The 19,543-nt window shown below is 38.9% G+C and overlaps 1 protein-coding gene across 2 annotated transcripts in view; it reads left to right on the top strand.

Moving 5' to 3' along the window:
* The first annotated feature begins 3,744 nt into the window (after positions 1-3,744).
* The window catches only part of wnk4b (WNK lysine deficient protein kinase 4b), a 60,526-nt gene continuing 44,727 nt past the window's right edge, over positions 3,745-19,543 (top strand). For both annotated transcript variants that reach the window (XM_053492324.1, XM_053492323.1), the window contains exon 1: positions 3,745-4,854. In XM_053492324.1, coding sequence (XP_053348299.1) covers positions 4,195-4,854 — 660 coding nt within the window. In that variant the 5' untranslated portion in view covers positions 3,745-4,194. The remainder of the gene's footprint in view (positions 4,855-19,543) is intronic.

Below are 19,543 nucleotides of genomic sequence, written 5' to 3'. Positions count from 1 at the left end.
TGTACTCAGATCCCTTCTATTTCTGCGTGTCTCATCCTCATATAAGGATCACTGGGTATTATTGTTTTGGTCAAACTATTATCATGAGTAGTTGCATAAGTAGTTAACTGTTTTAAATTGAACCAAATTCCATGGAGGCCGGTATTCAATATTTTGATTTTTTTAAAAACTAAACTTTTAACCTTCCACAAGTAATACTAAATCTGTTAATAAAAGATGATGAAAGATTGCTGCATACCATGTCTCTTCCTAGTCAGAGAAGCAAACAGGAGAATATTGCTTAAATATTGCAAACTAGTTCATTTTGTGTGTTTTTCTTAAGCTATATTTAAGGACTATCCACTGAATAACATTGGAAAAAGAACTGGTCTGTAATCAACACTTCTTGTTTAATAAGGTTAACCAACAAGCTACAAAAAGCTTCAGTAGCAACCACCAGCGTCTTGCGGTTTTTTCATTTATGAGTAGGTTGATTTGGACAGAATGCCACTGTCAAGGACTGCCCTCCTGCCCTACGCTGCCTCTCAGACGATATTCACAGCCCTCTTTCAGCCTCTCTGAATAAATGGTAAAACATCATACTGGTTACTGTAGCAACCATTCAGGCCCCGTTTCCAAAGGATTAACAGAAAACAAAAGGTTTAGGTAAAAACTTTGGCTTGTCCTGCTCATCATGAGCTGCATTGTTGCTTGTGCACCTGTTTTGTAAAAAGCTAAAATTAGATCATACATTCACAAACTTGAGCTTAACCTGTCACTCACATTCAGTAAGAGTTTAAGAAGTTGGAGGTGAAACATCTCTTTAAATATGCTGCAACTTTAACATTTAAACTTTAAGTGCATCTTGAAACTTAGATCCTTACAACAGAGAATTTTACATTACCCTGGGTTTTCTGTAACGTTTGAGGGAAAGACTATTTATAGCTCCTATAACGTAAATGGGAACAGGAGCTAACTTGCTTTGCGGACATTACACAAGTTTAAATTGTACTTGTAGGCAATTTGCTGTGATGTAAGAGGAACTAAACATAGCTACAATAACTCTGATTCATCAAATTCACCCCCCCACACAAACAGACTAACCCTTATAACAACATGACACCTCTGTAATTGTTATCTACTTAGTATATTTTACTATTTCTTTAACAAGTTAACATATAGTAAGTCTGAGCTCTCTGTAAAGTTCTCTCTAAAGTAAAACCCAGAGCTAAGCAACAGGGAACAACCTTCGTTTCTGAAAAATGAATCCAATGAGAAAGTGGCAAAATGTGCGGATCCTCAAATGTCTACTAGGCTTGTGGCTGACTCCAGATGTGAGTCAATTCTCATAGAGCCCCATATTAAAACCTCCAACTTTATAACAGAAATAAATCTAAAATGTTTACTGCCTAGTTCAAAAATGGTTTCGGTCTTCATAGCTAGATTTCCTAACCAGCTAATTATCCCATTTGCCCATTTATAGTTTAACAGGGGTTTAGGCGGAGTCAGCTCATGCTAAGATGGTGGCGATCAGAGCTCAGAGAAAGAGAGAGAGAAAGAGGAGGGGGGTGTATTTTAGCATGTTTTTCTTTCAATAAATAAGTCATTGTCATCATTGAATACAGCTACAGTGTAAAAGGAATAAAACCCTTCCAAATATGCTGTTTTAGGAAAACAAACATTTTTAGGTTGGAAGCAGTAACCACGCTTCATGGCATCCTGATATTTCAACACATGTTGACAGTCTCCACTTTCTTTTGTTTCCAGAAGCTAAAAAAAACTACTTGCACTTGAAACTTGAAGCTCGGCTCCAGGTCAGTGGAGTTAAATTGTCCTTTCAGTAGTAAAACAACACACACACACAGCGCGCACACACATACACCTTCAGTCACACACAGACACATACACACACACCCTGAAGTTTGCATGCATGCAGACAGACACACCTTCATTAGGCTGTGAAAGCAAAGAGGTTGCGACTGTAACCTATAACACACATATCACATGTCACGTGTCATCAATGAGAAGCGAGTAACACGATCATCAACAGCACACACACCCACCACCCACCCACACACACACTTTCAACAAGAAGCATTTGCAGTCCCATTAATGAAAAATATATATATTAAAAAAATAAAGAAAGTTTTCAAATAAAAAGAAGTAAGGAGTCTCCAGTGTCAGTGGCAGTTAAAGGCAAAGCTGTGAGTTTTCCAGCATTTTCAAGAAAGAGGAGATTATGCTTTACAAATTCTCAGTAACATGACAAGGTGTGTCTCAATTCTTATTATTATTATTATTATTATTATCCAAAAAAACTTCAAGAAAGAGACAAGAGCTGGTGTGGGAAATATATATTTTTTCACTTAAGCAGGAAAAGAAATTTACTGGTTTCATGAACATTAAAATTAAACTATAAATCAACAAAAAAGTAATATGAATAGTAATCATTGTTCTGTACATGTTTTACTTATTTACAACACACTCCTACCTCATTATTCATTTTCTAAGCATTGAGTTACAGACAAAACATCATTATTTTTTTTTCCATGCACAGCATCTTGAGTAATCATCTAACCCACATCAGAAAACAAGAATCTTGATTGTTTCTCAACCTAGGAGTGACACAGATATGTTTAAAACACCAGCAAATCTGATGAACTCTGTCCAAGGGTCACTTATGATAGCACACCATCAATCACTATCCTATTCACCCTCACTCACCAATCTATCTATCTATCTATCTATCTATCTATCTATCTATCTATCTATCTATCTATCTATCTGCAGATAGATCTGCAAGTTCTCTTACTTAGAAATCATGGAGGGGTCTACAATTTTCAGCATAGGTGCATTTCCACTGTGAGAGACAGACTCTAAAAAGAAAAATCCAGAAATCACATTGTATGATTTTTTTTTTTTTACAATTTATTTGTGAATTACTGTGTCAAATAAGTATTTGATCACTTCCTTATCAGCCAGATTTCTGACCCTCACAGACCTGTTATTTTTCTTTTAAATAGTTCATATGCTTTTTACGGAGCCACACCTTGGTTTTCCTGGCTGTGTGCTTTGGGTCATTGTCGCGTTGGGAGACCCAGCCACGACCCATCTTTAATGCTCTGACTGAGGGAAGGAGGTTTTTGCCCAATATGTGCTACTAATTTAGAATAATCAGCAGAGCGTAGCTGGACTATTTTAAAACAAAATAGCAGGTCTTTGAGAGTCAGAAATCTGGATGATAAGCAAGTGATCAAATACTTATTTGACACAGTAATTCACAAATAAATTGTTTAAAAAATCATACAATGTGATTCCCGGATTTTTTTTTTTTATTCTGTCTCTCACAGTGGAAATGCACCTATGCTGAAAATAGTAGACCCCTCCATGATTTCTAAGTAAGAGAACTTGCAAAACCACAGAGTGATCAAATACTTATTGACCTCACTGCATATGTGGTTTATGCTTTCCATTCATGGATGAGGGTGAGGGGAGTCATTACTTTGTACAGAGCAACAGGGTCAAACAGGGACAGTGCATCTGGAAAGTGGACAAAATGGACAGTGATAGATGGGTGTTTTTATTGGTTAAAGATTTCGTCACTCTGTGGATGTGATATAAAAACAGACTAAGAGTACACTCATTATGATCACGATGATGATGTGCAAATATGTTATGTCTTTCATATTGCAGGTTCTCAGTCACATATCTGCTCTAATAACACACACACACACACACGTACACACACACTGGACTCCGCTGTCCACATGAGGCAGAAGGGATTTGAGTGGGAGGTGCACAGTTCACCAGTCACAGGCACGAGCGCTCTTTCTGTGCAAGCCGGTGCGTGCGTGCATGCGCGTGTGTGTGTGTGTGTGTGTGTGAGAGAGAGAGAGAGAGAGAGATAAAGCGCTGCAGAACGCTGCAACACACCGACATTCGGCGTTCTAGAACAGGAAGACTTTTAATCTAAACTTCAAAAAAGATTTAAATTAGAATTTTCAAAGTCAATCCGAATTCTTTTCCTTTGATCCGGTTGTTGTCGTTATTTCTGCTCACACCTGGCTGGAAAATCGTTACATCAGTCGGATATTCTTGTGTTGTTTGTTTCTGTTGGAATAAACAGCATGCTGAAGTTCATCCACGCGCGTAAACACACAATGGAGTGATTTCCGAAGTTTTGAAGCACCTAGAAGGAACCGAGGACGCTTCACGATGTCCCAAGCCGAAGTGCACGCTGCAGGAGGACTCGCGTTCTCCAAGCTTCCCCCGAGCTTCGACGCTGATCCGTTCCTCTCCACACGCCCGGCGCTCAGGCGGCGGAGACACTCCGCGAGCTCGAGGCGGAACGCGTTCAGGTTGAACAAAATACCCACGGCGGAGGACAGCACCAGCACCACCACGGGATCCTCACGAGAGCGCGTCTCACCTGTCCTGAGCAAAACGCTCTCCTGGTCTGCGGACGACATTTTATCCGCCGAGCAGAAGAAGAGGAAGAAAATCACCGCAGGAGACGTGGTGGTGGCGGCGGCGGCGGCGGACAAGCAAAGCGCGCGCTCGTCCCGCTCCAGCTCGAGCTCTCCGCCGTGCCGCGCGCCGCGCAACACCGACAGCGTCGCACCGAAGCAGCGCACGAGCGCCACGGCGCCGCACGGCAGCACCGACTCCGAGGAGGAATGCGCGACCAAGAAAGCGGCCGAGATCAACAAGTGGGAGCAGGAGAAAGAGGACGAGGTGGAGACCAAAGCGGTGGCCACATCACCGGACGGGAGGTTCCTCAAATTCAACGTGGAGATCGGGAGAGGTTCCTTCAAGACCGTCTACAAAGGACTGGACACCGAGACCACGGTGGAGGTCGCGTGGTGCGAGCTGCAGGTATAGAGAATGATTCATTTGTTTAGTTAAGGTATCTAGTATTTTAGGGATCTTCGTGGAGTTTTTCCTAATGGAGGAACCTTTGAAGGTTCCAGATACAGAGGAGCCATACAGTGGTGCAGATGAGTTCCTTCAGTGTTCTTGTTGGTTCAAGTTTTATAAAGGTGGACCTAATAATTCTCTGTTTATCGGAAGAAAAACATTCCTTCCTCAGTGGTTCTTAGGATTGAAAAGGGTTCAGACTATCTAAGGATGGGTTTTCCTTGACTCTTCAATATGGGTTCTGCAAAGAACAGACTTACCTGGACAGTCCAGTTATGTGTGTTAATGATGCTCCTCTCCAAAGATGTTCTTCTAAAAGGTACAGTCTGAGACAACTGGGTTTCTTTGAGGTTCTAATGGTCCAAGCTTTCAAGAACTCAAGATGGGAATGGAAGCTTGGAATTTAAAAAAGAAATGGGTTCTACTGGTGCAATTATAGTTTAATTCTCCACATTAATGATGTTCCACTAATAAAATGTAAACTCCTAAAATAATTGTGTTTGGATGATAAACTTAACAGTTTCAGAAGAGCAGTTCTGCTCATGTTGTTAAAAATGTTTTTTTTTTAGAGCCTTCTGTAGAAGGGACACCATGCTGCAGGATTTTATGTAGAACAAGTCTATATAGACTTAGAATATAGAATAAAGACTAATAACAACAATAAAATAGAAACTCTTTTTCTGCATAAAATAGATTCTATTAGAACGACCGATTTATTGATAGTACTGACATTCCTTTAATAAACCTCTTTTTTAAATTAAATGATAAAAAAAATTAATGCTTAATTGCTCAGTCTTGTCTTTCTAAAAGAGGGTTCATTAGAACTTTTGGTATAAGAGAAAAAAACCCTGTGTTGAAGGATTTAACAATTACACAGATTAGCCATAACATGAAAACCATAACAATAAAGCTATCTAGGTCTTGGCTTCCCCTTGTGCCAACAGGCTATCTCTGGCTCCTCATGGCATGGGGCCGATAAGACCTCTGGGGTTGTGCTGTGGTGTCTGGCACCAGCATGTTTGTGGCAGATATTTTGGGTGCTGTGGGTTGCAGGATGGGACCTCTGTGGATCAGACCCTGTGCACGGTTCACTGTGGTGCAATGGGCATTCTGGTGCCTTTCTGTCCCTTCTGCCAGAATTGACTTTTTCCAGATCGGACCACACGGGCTGACCTTTTGTATCTGCGTGCATGACTGAGCCTTGGGTGCCCATGATCCTGTCACTAGTTTACTGGTGTATGGTTTGTGATCGTTTTGGTTCAGTTCATCTGGTGGTGATGTTAATGTTATGGCTGAACAGCCATACACACAATCCAATCTCCTCAGATCCCTTCTCTACTTGAGTGGCTGTTTTTTTTTTTTCTCTAACTTTTTTTCCAGCTTCTTTTTTTGCTACAGCACCTTGAAGATTTTTATTATTTTTTACCGTCACATTCCTGAGCAGCACTAATCCTGTTCTCATTTCAGAGTGGGACATTTACTCCCTGTTGAGTCTCTGCTGAGCTAATCAGCTCAAAAGAAGGAAAAAAGAAAAAGTAGGTTTATTTAGCCCACAAAGCATGCTTAATTACCTCTGTAAATTGCTTGCAGCAAAGACTTGCCATGGTGACAGTGGCCCTAGGTCCTCATTTATGAGCAACACTGGGGCAGATTAGTGATCTGGGTAAAAAAGAAATGCCCGAAAGGGCAGAGAAGTGATAGGAGAACCTTAGTGTAGATAGTGCCTGTTTGACCTTTAGCAAAGCTGCAGTTGTGTGGTCTTTGCTAGTATATGACAGCGAGTGTGTATCTTTTTTTACTGAACCGGAACTAATGTTCTGCTCTGCCTGTACACTCTGATACACACACACACACACACACACACACACAACCTGGGTAAAAACTGTTTAACATAGCAGCTCTCTGTCGTTAACATGGCTAGTGTTTATCAGTAAATATTTCCATTGCCAAGGTGCCATGATCATATCTTATTTTGTGTGTATGCGATTTTAATCATGTATGCACTAGGGTCTCGTGCCACATTCTGGATTCTGTTTGGTCTGAAAGTATTGATTAATTTTGCCCTAAATGCTGCAAATCAGGTTTATATTACCACACTGTCGTTTCTACAGTAACGACTCAATCAGAGAGATTTACATTTCACATTTGGGCCTTTGGCAGATGCCCTTATCCAGAGTGACTTACATTTTTATTTCATTATACATCTAAGCAGTTAAGGATTAAGGGCCTTGCACAGGGGCCCAACAGTGGCAACTTGGTGGTTGTGGGGTTTGAACCTGGGACTTCCTGAACCGTAGTCCAATGTACTTGTACAGCAGGCTCTGTCGATACGAAGTGAAGTTTTCTTCAAGACAGTGTGAGATTTAATGAGATTATGGAAGAGGAGTCCAGTTTCAGTGCTTTGTAACAGTTAGATCTTCAGGACAAAGGAGTTTAAGCTTCTTTGTGGTTTTTTGGTAACCCGAGCAGCTGAAGGGCTTTTTTGTGTCATAACATAAAACATATAATAGTGAGGCAGATGGGGGACGACTGTCTATAAAGTAGCTGCTGTAATGTAAGTGACATCAGAAATATTGAATATAACTGTAAATGGATAAAAACTATAATAAGTACACTGTAGTCTAATTTCCTAGTTTCCACATGTATTATGATGCTAATGGTTAAAAGATGAAGCAATGTGAAACCATAAATAGATAACGCCAGATTTGAGTGTATAATTTGCAGCAGTTCACTCAGAGCTCTTGTTCAGTAGCTAATTAAAGTCATGTGATGACAAACAAGCAAAAGAATGTAGCAAAATATAGCTAAGCAATAATTTGTAGCTGTAGTTTTGTACTGAGACTCATCAGGTTAGCTAAGCTAATCAGATCCATTAATTAGCGTTCATTGAATTTATGATGTCATGTTTGCACTCCTGCTACGTCATTATCACACCTCCTCAGAACAGTGCTAAGTGATTAGCGGGTGTTTAGCAACATGTTAAAGGCTAGATTTTTTGATGGCGTAACAGAGTGCTGAAGACTCAGTGTCACTCTACACACTGTACATTGTTCCCAACTTCTGTCTGAAAAACAAGGATGAAAATATTACAGCCAGGAAAACGGTAGGTGGAAAAACAAGAGCAGCTGGGTTTTATTTCGAGAGCTGGGGTAGCTCAGTGGTAAAGATGTTATAATACTGATTGGAAGGTCCCAGGTTCAAACCTCAGCCCCACCAAATTGCCCCTTTTGGGTTCTTAAGCAAGGCCCTTAATCCTCAACTTCTCCATCAGAGAAGATAAAAAAGGAAGTCGCACTGTATACGGATGTCTGGGATCGATTCGAGTCATTTGTAAAAGATAGCGGGATGTGTCTCCCTGTTCAGAAACAAAACTGAAATTAAGTGTGATGTTTTTTTTTATGTTTTGATGTCACTTCAATTCGTTACACAGATGAACACAGCAGCTGAGTCTCTCAATGGTCTGAATAGTCCAGAGCTTGTGTGTGTAGTGATCTGAGTATAGCTAGTAGCAGGTGTGTAAGCGAGCAGCTGAGCTCAGGGTGTATTACTCAAATCAGTAGGCGTTCTCTCTCTCTCTCTCTCTCTCTCTCATGATGCTGCTGTGTAATCGAACACACTGACTGTCCACTTCCTGTTTCTTCTGTGTGAAACTAAAGCACACAGGATGAGGGATTTCCAAACATACACTGCCAGGTTATAAACTTTTGGCACCCACTCTATGATTTGTAACATTTCAGCCTGCATAGGTTTCAAAACACTTTATATTAATTAAAATAAGCTAGGTGTTTCGCCTGCCATGCGGAAGGCCCAGGTTCGATTCCCAGCCAGTGCCACCCCCCGAATATTCTGATATTCGCTCAGAATATCATTCCTACAAGTATGAAAATGCAAAAGGGTTGGTGAGTTTTTGTGTCTCTCTGCTTTATGTAACGGTGGACATTCAGAAAAGGACAGGGGATGGAAAGTTTTTTGCATCGACATGAAATGATATTTAAATGTTCAGCAGCGTCGGCCTCAAATCTGTTTGCATGTTATCGTGTACTCAGTTATTTTTTGTGGAGGAGCGGGATCTGCATGTGCGTTTGCTTTGTCTCTGACATCTGATGGTTCCAGATCAATGCTATTGGATATCGGAAAAACCTTCCGATATCATTCGTCGAGATTATCCTGAAGATCTTAGTCAAATTTGGTGAAAGAGCACAAGCTTGTTATACTCAATAAAGACTACAACTGTACTGCAGGTGTTTTTATTACAGTAGTTTGACTATAAGTGTGAAGGTCAGACCACATTTAATAAGTATTTTTAAAGAATTGCCATCGTTAACAGTTCTTCAGAGTTTCCCCAAAACATCTGAGAGGAACGTTTATTATTCAGTTCCTGCACGAAACGATGATTCCCAGTCCATTCCATTATACTGCAATAAAACTATTAATAAAATAATTCATCTAAATATGGTGTTGCTATAAAAATCATAATGCTTTCGATTAAACGAGTGCATTAATATAAAGCTTTGATATGGAGCTGCATTACTCTCAGAACTGCTGTAATAGAGAATTAATCAACACCGTCTGACCAATCAAAAGTTAAAGAGCACTGTAAATGTTTAACCAAATGGGATTTGTGGTTTATTCACATGGATTTGTTAAAACTGTGATATTAATAAGTTCTGCATCATTTGTAGCTAAGGGTGCTTCACCCTTTTACCAAATCCAAGATCACTACATGACACTCACAGTCTCCTAACTTGTTAATAAACATTGTGTTCACACGTCTAAGATAAGACAAGCACGTGAATGTTTATCTTATCTTAGCAAATTTTGACCTGGACCACATTTAAACTACATTTGGTAGCTTACAAGTAGCAGTAGCAGTACCTTAAGAAAAAAAAAAAAAATAGGAAATTTTTGTAGAAAATAACTGTTTTTTATTTTTTTATTTTTGCTCATTTTTATGTTTAAATAAATGTATCACTTTATATACAATATACAAGTTATGAGAAACCATATATGGTAATTTCAATTACCTTGATTTGCAACATAAAATGACAACAATTAACCAATTTTTAATAATTACAAAGATAAAACAAAGTATTGAAAAAAAGCCTTGACATTTTCTTGAAATGTGTCCTGTAAAGGGATAAAAAGTTATAATAAATGTATAGTATATTGATTGATATTGATATTTATTGATTCATACAATTGACATTCAGAAAGGTGTTCTATCAGGTTGAGTTCAGGACTCCAAACTGTTCCCACCAAGTTGGGAGCTTGGAATTGTACAAAATGTCTTGGTGTGCTGAAACATTAAGAATTCCTTTCACTGGAACTAAGGGGCCGAGAACAACTTCTAAAAAACAACTCTACTTGTTTTATGTATATGTTCAACCTGATAGAACACCATTAAGACGAATTAGAGCGGAGACTGTGACCAGGCCTTCTCGTCCAACATCAGTGTCTGACCTCACAAATGTGTTACTGGAAGAATGGTGTAAAAAAAAAAAAAAAAAAAATCCCATAAGCACACCACTTAACCTTGTGGAAAGCCTTCCCAGAAGAGTTAAAGCTGTTATAACTGCAAAAGGGGCGGGGCCAACATCATATTAAACCCAAGTTTAGTCAAGTTTATACGTATGCATGTGGAGGCAGGGGAGCAAATACTTTTGAAAATATAGCGTATGTGTAAACAGTTTAACACCTAACATAAAAATTGTGCTAAAAAAAGGTTTTTCCAAAAAATGCGAATGTCTGAAGAACATTTTCGAAAACGTTTCTGAAAGAAAGAGGACCAAGCAAACAGATTGTGCAGTAAAAGAAGTGACGTAAAGTGGCACCAAACACACTCACAGGAGAGCCGAGTGAATGAGAATCATTTTTATACCTTGCATAAATTTGCATAAATCAATCTGCAGTAATATTTTCCAATACCATTTAGGTGAAAATACCACAAGTCTTGCACTGTGCACTCCCAAAAAAGTGTTTTTTATGTACACAGAAAAGTCTTAGCAAAAAAGTCTTAGTCTAACACTAAATGTGATATTCAGTATAAGATTCAGTCTCTAGTCTTGATGTGAACCTCGAACCTTATAGACAAATAGTCCTCCTCCTCTGGTATTTGTATCCATTTAGAACACGTTATCTGTTCATTCTGCAGAACGTGTTCATATTTCTCCAGCACGCCTTCATAGCTCCTACTGTTTTACAATGTATTACTACAGAACTCAGTGTACTGTTCTCGACTGTTATCATTCAGCCTGATGAAGGTGTATGTCCTGGGCTAGAACAGAGCATTTCCTGTGTGCAGTCGGAGAAAAGGAAAGCGTTTTCATAATGAGGATCTGAAAAAATGCTGAAAACTAGCATCTAAAAATACCCAACAACTAATTATTATCATCAGAATAATCATTAATGCATCTCTTTGATGGAAAAGCAGACACAAAATGACAGTTAGACAAAAGGAAACGGATAAACTTTACACAAGAGATGCCTGAACATTAAAACATTAAGAGATATATTAATAAATACTGTGACTCACAGTCTATGACTCAGACTTATCCCAGCTCCTTCAGATTCAATTCAATATTTAATGAGTTGTTTTTCCACACATGACTAATCCCTGCATCCTGTACTGGTGAAAAAAATATATATATAAAAAAAACCAAATTAGCTTTTATCAATATAAATGCTCCCAAAATGAAATCTGTGCCAGTTTAAATATGTAAATAAATTGGTAATAAGGTCCCTCTTTCTACTGTAATACAAATTTATTAAAAGAAATTGTACATGTACTTTATCGCATATTTAGATCTTTTGGGAAATTGCTGAGAACATTCTGAATTCCTGCCTTTAAGTCCTCTAGCGTACGAGGCTCTGTCCTGTACACCTTCTCCTGAGATTTGGACTTCTTGGAGGCCATTCATGAGGTCTGCGTCATCCCAGCCAACGTCCTAGGAAACGCTAGTGGTGCCCTAGTGGAACTACAAGCTATACAGTATAGCCGTTAAATGTTGTTGTCGGCTGTTCCTATTGAGAGGTTGCCACAGCAGACCGATTGATACGAACAACAACTTGGCACAGGTTCTACACCAGATGCCCCTTCTGACACAACCCTTCGATTTTATCCAGGCTTGGGATTCAGCACTTTATCCATTGGTTGGGAATTTAACCCAGGCCTTTCACATGGCAGACAAGAGACCAACTTTTAAGCCATCCATGCCCTTTGATAGCCTTTAAATGTAGCCTAGTTCATTTTCACGCACCCTATACTGTATACTGTGTAATGTAGTCGAGATTGGATGAAGAACTTCTTGTGTTGGATGTAACACCAAGAGTAAGCCTCCTGTTTGTATTTTTAAAGAGAACAGAAAGTACCAGTGGAGTGTTTTTAACAATTAAAACTCCTCAGTGGGGTAAAAGCTCGACTTTGAGCCCCAGAGCTGCTTTGTAGCTGTGAGACTAAGAGGCTTTCAACACCGCAGCTTCAGACACCGTTCAAACCAAGTCTGACTTACAGTCCTGCCTATTTGTTTATTCATTTATTTATGATATTTTGTTTAGAATGCATGTTAAATGCTGGCACATGCTACAGCACTGTCAGATTCTTATATCTTAATTTTTTCGACGGTAGTGAAGCTTTCTGTAAGGAGGAGTGCATTGCATTTTAAGCACAAAAAGATTTACAGTTTCTGATTTCTGCATTTTTTCCTAAACTTTTATGAGTAAGTGAAAAACGGCTTGTTTCCAGCTGCTATAATATAACCCAGAACAGGAACTAACTTGTTTTATGGATGTCTCAAGACATTAAATGTATAGTATGGCAAGTTGAGAAATGTTCTGGAAATTTATTTTTCCCTGTTTAAATACTGATTTAAACTTAATGCTGAATACATCAGTGGCATCATTGTGGATTTTAATACTTTGTACCATATTATAGCAAATATATGTTCTAACGCCCAGCAGAAAACAAGATGCAAATATTGTTTTTTTATTTATCATGAAGATTCTTTAATGACAAATCTGTAATAAATAAATAAATAAAAATCCTTTGATCTGCTCACGTCATTAACCAGCATGATCCAGAAATTCAAACATCCTTCAAAGCAGTCAGTTTGTTGTCTGATGAACCTTGCGTCTGATGGCTCACTCATTGAGATTTTCATCAAATCACCTTAATTTAATATATTAATAAAGTGTGTCTGTGTTTATACCTAGGACTGCAAAATGGGCCAAAAATGCATACAAGATAAATACAGTTTCAATGTCTGAGTGCATTCAAATCAAACTGGGACAGAAGCACAGTACGGTGAGGAGACACTTAGCCGCAGTAAAATATTTGAACAGTGCAAGCATTAGAAAAAAGGCCGTACGTCCGTGAATGTCGATCCCGGCTGAGGTGGCTCAGAGCTTAGTCATGAACATTCAGCAAGTGGAAAGCCTGATCCTTGAAAATCACTAGCAACATATAAAGATCTATATGGTTCTTAGGTATTTGGATTAAACAGCAAAAAGAAAACCTTCCCAAAAGTGTTTGACTGATGGTACTTAGTTAATGACCTAGTGACCCAGGGTAAGGTTCTATCCAATGATGGAAACTTTAAAGCACTTACGAAAGAGTATTTGTCTATGTGAAATGTACACGCAATCATTCATTAACACCACTTGCACATTATAGGAACTCGGCCTGACCTCTGACCTCGCTCCATTCCCACCATTTCCACATGTTTGGGCCATTAAAGGAGCTGCTGGGAGACCAGTGTTTCAGACTTGAAGCAGATGGTCTGAACATGGCTCCAGTGTACTGGGAAAACATTCTACCTTGATATTATCCAAGCACTAGTGAAACGCTGCAGATAAGTGTACAAGTGTATCAGGGGATTATAGAGAGAAATAATTAGAGGTTTTACTCTCATAACTGTGTTCTGTTATTCTGCACAATCAAAAGTTGTTTAACGTTTTTAACTATGCTACGTTATTAACATGCTGAACACATGACCTCATGATTAACCTTTTGGCCATAAACATCCCTTAGCTTTAATTTCACTACCAAATTCTCCATTTACTCTGTGATGGTTTCACCTCTTCCTCTTTCTAAATCCTCTGAAACTTCCTGTATGTTTAGTAGATCCAGATTCAAGTGGAAAACCCATGCAGTCGTTTTGAGCAGCACTGTTTAATCACTTCCTGTTTTACAATCTCAGAGAGAGAGAGAGCTTTGTCCTGATGCAGCTGGGATGTACAGTGATCTCATGTTCAAAAGTGTGTAAATCACACCGGCAGCAAGGAAGTAGCCGTGTGAACGCTGCAGTGTTTGTCGTCATCGCGGCTTTACCAGCTCAAATGCGCTTGATTACACTGTGGGGCTGCTGTAATACTCAAACCCTGAATGAAATTAAGAGATAAAATCAGAGTTGCATGACTACAATGCACTAAGCATTATGCTCAAAACCTCAAAGCCTTTTGTATTATCATCATCATCAGGGATTAGAAACCAAATGAAAACCTTACCTTGTAATTGAACCAAATTGCACACGCCAACAAAATCAATTTAGATAGTTACAGAGTAAAAACATTATTTTAGAATCTGCTTAACCAGATTAAATTAGAAGAGGAGTAGAACAAAATTCACATTTTTCCCAAAAGACCTAAATTCCTGAACAGATTTCATCAGTTACTGCCTGACTACTGGAAGATCTAAAGATGAATAGCTGCCACAGGCGGCATACAATTTATTTTTCCAATGATTCTGCCAAAAAACTAATTGCACTATCAAACACTCTCAAATTGTTATTTGTTCGATTCCCACTTTTTGGTCAGTGTGCCTGGAGTTTGCATGTTCTCTCTGTGCTTGGTGGGTTTCCTCAGGGTTACTTCCTGGGTGCTGGAAATGTTCATGTGTTCACACTCAGTAACCACCAAATATTTGCTGTTCAGTTGATGAATTAAAACTTACACAGTGATTTATATCTAACGTGAAGGTCGTATAATGCTGGATGTAATGTAGCTTATCAGTTTGGCAGAATTTACATTTTAAGTATTTGTGTATTGCTACTTCTCTTGATGTGTGCAACTTCCTGGCTGATAATTGCCTCACAAAGGACACTTGGCCTGGTTACTTAATTACTCAGATATCCTAAACGGTTCTTTTGGTTTTATTCTTTATTAATAACTTTTCTCCAACTGTTGCTTCATTGATCTAATTCTTCAAGTTAAAATTTCAAACATGTTCCTTTGTCTGAATCTCTCAAATTCTGTTCACAACTACACCTTTTTATCATTTCCCAGGAGCAGTACTTCTCTAACTAACTGATTTCTCCATGAGTCATTGACCTTGCATATGACTAGTTTTACTGCAAAATGTGATAAATTATGTTTGCACACAAATCTAGGTCCTCAAAGTTGCAAATCGGAATATATCCATCTGTTTGAAACTAGTTTTGGCAAAACATTATTCTTTCCATAAAGAATTGAACTACATGGCAAAACATAACACATTCCATTAAGAGCCAATCAAATCACTTCTTCTCTCACATGATCAGTGAAGTGAAACTACATTTATGCATTTGGCAGACACCCTTATCCAGAGTGAATTACAATAAAAAAATATTATTTTTTATTTTACATCTAAGCAGTTGAGGGTAACTTGGTGGTCGTGGGGTTTGGACCTGGAACCTTCTGAACCGAATCCCAATCCCTTAACCACTGAGCTACCCCTGACCCTATTGGCTTAAATCTTTGGAGGTGCTGGTGATCATGATGCTGTAAACTTAACTGTTATTATTTTAATGTTTCATGACTCTGACAGCTGAAGTTGTAGCGTTTTGCAGTGTAATACAGTACGAAAGTCACACAGATATAACCAAAAACAAATTTGGTGTTTGTGCTTTTTAACATTCTTGTGACTCAAGGTAAACATGGACAAACATGTTTCTCTAACAGAAATGTTTTTTGCTATGTTCGCAAAAACAATTTTTCTCTTAAAATGACCAGAATTTATTTATCGATTCAATCAATTACTTGTTTTGCAGTGAAATCCATCATATACAGATAAGAATTCAGGACTTTTAATGATTGTTCAGTTCTCAGACACTTTCACGTGTGTTTGCTGAGACTGAATCTGAGTCACGTTTTTTGTTTTTTTATTTGCTTTGGATCGCTTTTTACTGAATGGCAAAAAAACAAATAAAAAAAAGAAAAAAGGGATGAAAACGTTCTTGTGCAGTAGGGATGAGGATCACTATTCACCCGCGATACAATATTATCACAATAACAGAGCTGTTTAATATTGCGATTCGATAACCATCAGGATTTTATTAATAACTTGCTTCGATATTCCATTTTTCTATTTTTATTGCAATTATAAGACCAGGAATCTTAAAAAAAAAAAGAAGAAAAAAACGTTCGAAAAGCTCCAGAAATGTAACATGACTAATTAAATGTAGCCTGTTCCTTATTCTATAGCGTTAATTTTCTCAATTAAACACTAAGCGCAGCATTTCAACAATACAAACTTACTTCAAATACAAGAGTTTAACATTTAATTTAAAATTAAATTTGAAACAAGGAAGATTTATAGCATAAATGTGCAGCACATTTCCTCAGGACCATAATTATTAATTCTAAACAAACTTAGCAAATAATTGATTTCTACCGCACGGGATGCCGATGTGTGACTAGCTCAGGGTTCATGGATTTTAAAGTAACGATGTCGTTTTAACACGTAAAATGCCTCTAATGTCATGTTGAGCAATTGCGAGCATGTAGGCGGGTGTACGCAGCTCCTAACGAGAGCATGCACGGCTTCTAGCCCACGAGTTTCGCTCGTGGCGTTTTGTGACTGGTGCAAGCGTGGGTAATGAGTGGGTTTCGAGACTAATTTAAGTGGTTTAATTCAAAAGAAAGAATGAAAATATATTTTTTAAAAACAGGATGAGAAAATATATTTAGGCTAAAAACTCAAAGCCTTTTGTCAGTGACTGAGTCAGTAAGTGATGACATGAACAATCGAGGTTAATACATTTGCCCTTGAATCCTCAAAAAGGAAATTGAGGACAGGAAACGAGGAGGGGTAATTAAAGAAATAAGAATCGTCCTCGCTCTGCTTATGCCGTGTCAGTTTCCTGGAATCTCCATCGCTTCCTGTTTAATTGTCATTAAATTCCTGAATTGAGGTCTCTCATGGGTTGAGGGTCATGTCATGCGTTATGTTCCTGTAGGACCCGTGATTACGGCACAGGGACATGCCAAATGAAAGACATTTATAAGATGTTCTCATGTTATCACTCATTGTACACTGCTAGACTACAAAGACACATGACATGATTGCAGGCTTGGGGCGTGAATGAGCCTAGAGCAGTCACTGGTATTTCAGCTGATCAGGGTTATGCAGTCGCACTTTAGAGATTATAATGCAACATCTGTGAGATTGTAATGTTTTAATAGCTATCACACTAAAACGGTTGCATCACTTGCGATAAAACTCGCAAAGTCCAGAAATAGCTTTATTATTTATTTTAGTCTTTCTAGCCGAAAACAATCAATGACGCAGTTGTGTAACGAGTGGAGTTCCTGGTACCACCCTAGCACATCCCTAAGTGAGATGGTTCTCTTACACAACAGCAGTTCACCAAGAGATACAGTTTACATTCCTTTATTGGGAAGGTTAGAGCGGGTTATCAAGTACAGTGTGTGTCGAAAGTGCAAAACACTCCAATAAACTGAATACATAACAGCAAAAACAGAAAAGCAAAAGTAAAAACACAACATTCATCTCGCTTGAGCCTATTTCATGAGACTTAGGGCAGAAGACGGAGTACACCCTGGACGATCCATCACAGTGCACACGCACTCACTACAGACAATGTGGAAATGGACTGTTGGAGGAAACCCACCAAGCACAAGGAGGATATGCAAACTTCATGCATACAGAGGCGGGAATCGAACCCAGACACTGGAAGTGCGAGGCCACAGTGCTAACCACTACGCCACCGTGTCTCCTGAAAATGCAGCACTCGAAGCAAAAGCAAAATTAAAAGCATAAAGTCAAAAGCGAAAGAACCCAAAATCAAAAGAGAAAGCAGCAGCAAAAGTGAAAACACCACAACAAAAGCAAAAACACAACCAAAAACACCGAAAAAAACAAAAAACATCATTAATTCAAAACGGAGGTTGTTGGCACCTGGTCGCTGTAGTTAATCACAAGCGAGCATGTGGTGGTCAGTAAGGACCTCCCCTTTCCGTTCTGACTTATTGTCATTGTGTTTCCATTTGTTCACCCGTTTGATTTGTGCTGCACTTCAGGGCTACTGTAATAAACACTGTGCTTTACAACTCCATGTCAATGAGCTGTTACCATAGAAACAATAACACATTACATGTAATATACTGTATATACTGTATGAAGTCAGATGCAATACTGTCAGAGATGCGGTTAAAGGAAATAACTCAACACCTTATCAGACTTAATCAGACTTATTATTATTATTATTATTATTATTATTATTATTAATACTGCAGTACTGTTTAGTGAGCAGTCTAAACATCTGTACCTTCTACAAGATCTATCCAGGCCATGAACACCTTGTTATCTTTAAACCGAACAGGTGTTATTACGTTTAAAGAACATCCTGTTTAACAGCCTCAGGTCATTTCACTGCCTTTCGCCTCAGTAACAATCCGGTCCTGTTCCGTTCTCAAAATGTACGTGTGTGCTCATCCACTGAGCGAGATACAACCCAGACACACTGACAATCCGGCACAGCTCCTAACGGACAAATGTAGTGTTCTCATGTCATGCACACACACACACACACACACACACACACACACACACGCACACACACACACACACACACACACACACACACACACAGACAGACACACGGACACTTTCTGTTCGATAGAGGTGCACCAGACCTAGGTTGCGTCATTCTCTGTCTGTACCTTTAGTCCCTGTAATAGGTGTGAATCACTCTGAGAGACGATCTGTGTGGGTTTGCAGGTCCTGACAATTTCAGTTTCTGTTCATCCATATTTGTGTGTGTGTGTGTGTGTGTGTGTGTTACAGTGACATTCACAGAACAATGCTGTGAAAATAGCATTTTGGCAGCAGCACAAGTATGGGAACAGCACAGCAGTCAAAACATCATGGCCTACTTTTTTTTTACCCCACTGCCTGTCTGAGCAGGTGTTCGCTCGGGGCAAAAAGCACTTACAGCGTCGTGGTCTGAGACAAACTGAGCATTTTTCTTGTTTTGTTTAGAAACATTGACAATATCGTTAAAGAAAATGATGCACCTGGAAGCAACTGATATTTTCAAAGATAAGCTTTGCATAAAGGATTGTGATGAGCACTTTAACACAAAAATGCGGAAGTACTAAGAGTTGATTGATTTGCCGTGACAAACACTCGCTTGATAGGACCAAATACAAGACCGTGACAACAAAATACAGGAAGGAGAATCTCTTGTGCTTCGGGTTCGGCTTGTTTTTACCGCTCCTACACATCTCCAGGAAGCATGGCATTAATTAACTTATTTATTTTGCCCGGCAGAACTCAAAGCAGGATCCTGAAGATGCTCTGGACATCTGCATGATAAAATCTCTTCCTTTAAACACCTGTAACCTATTAAAATCTTGACCCTGCCTGTAAAGA

This window comes from Clarias gariepinus, chromosome 3 (assembly GCF_024256425.1).
Source record: "Clarias gariepinus isolate MV-2021 ecotype Netherlands chromosome 3, CGAR_prim_01v2, whole genome shotgun sequence".
In the NCBI taxonomy this organism is placed as follows: Eukaryota; Metazoa; Chordata; class Actinopteri; order Siluriformes; family Clariidae; genus Clarias; species Clarias gariepinus.
The sequence above is the reverse complement of the archived record's forward strand: the minus strand, read 5'-3'. Positions and strand labels throughout refer to the sequence as shown.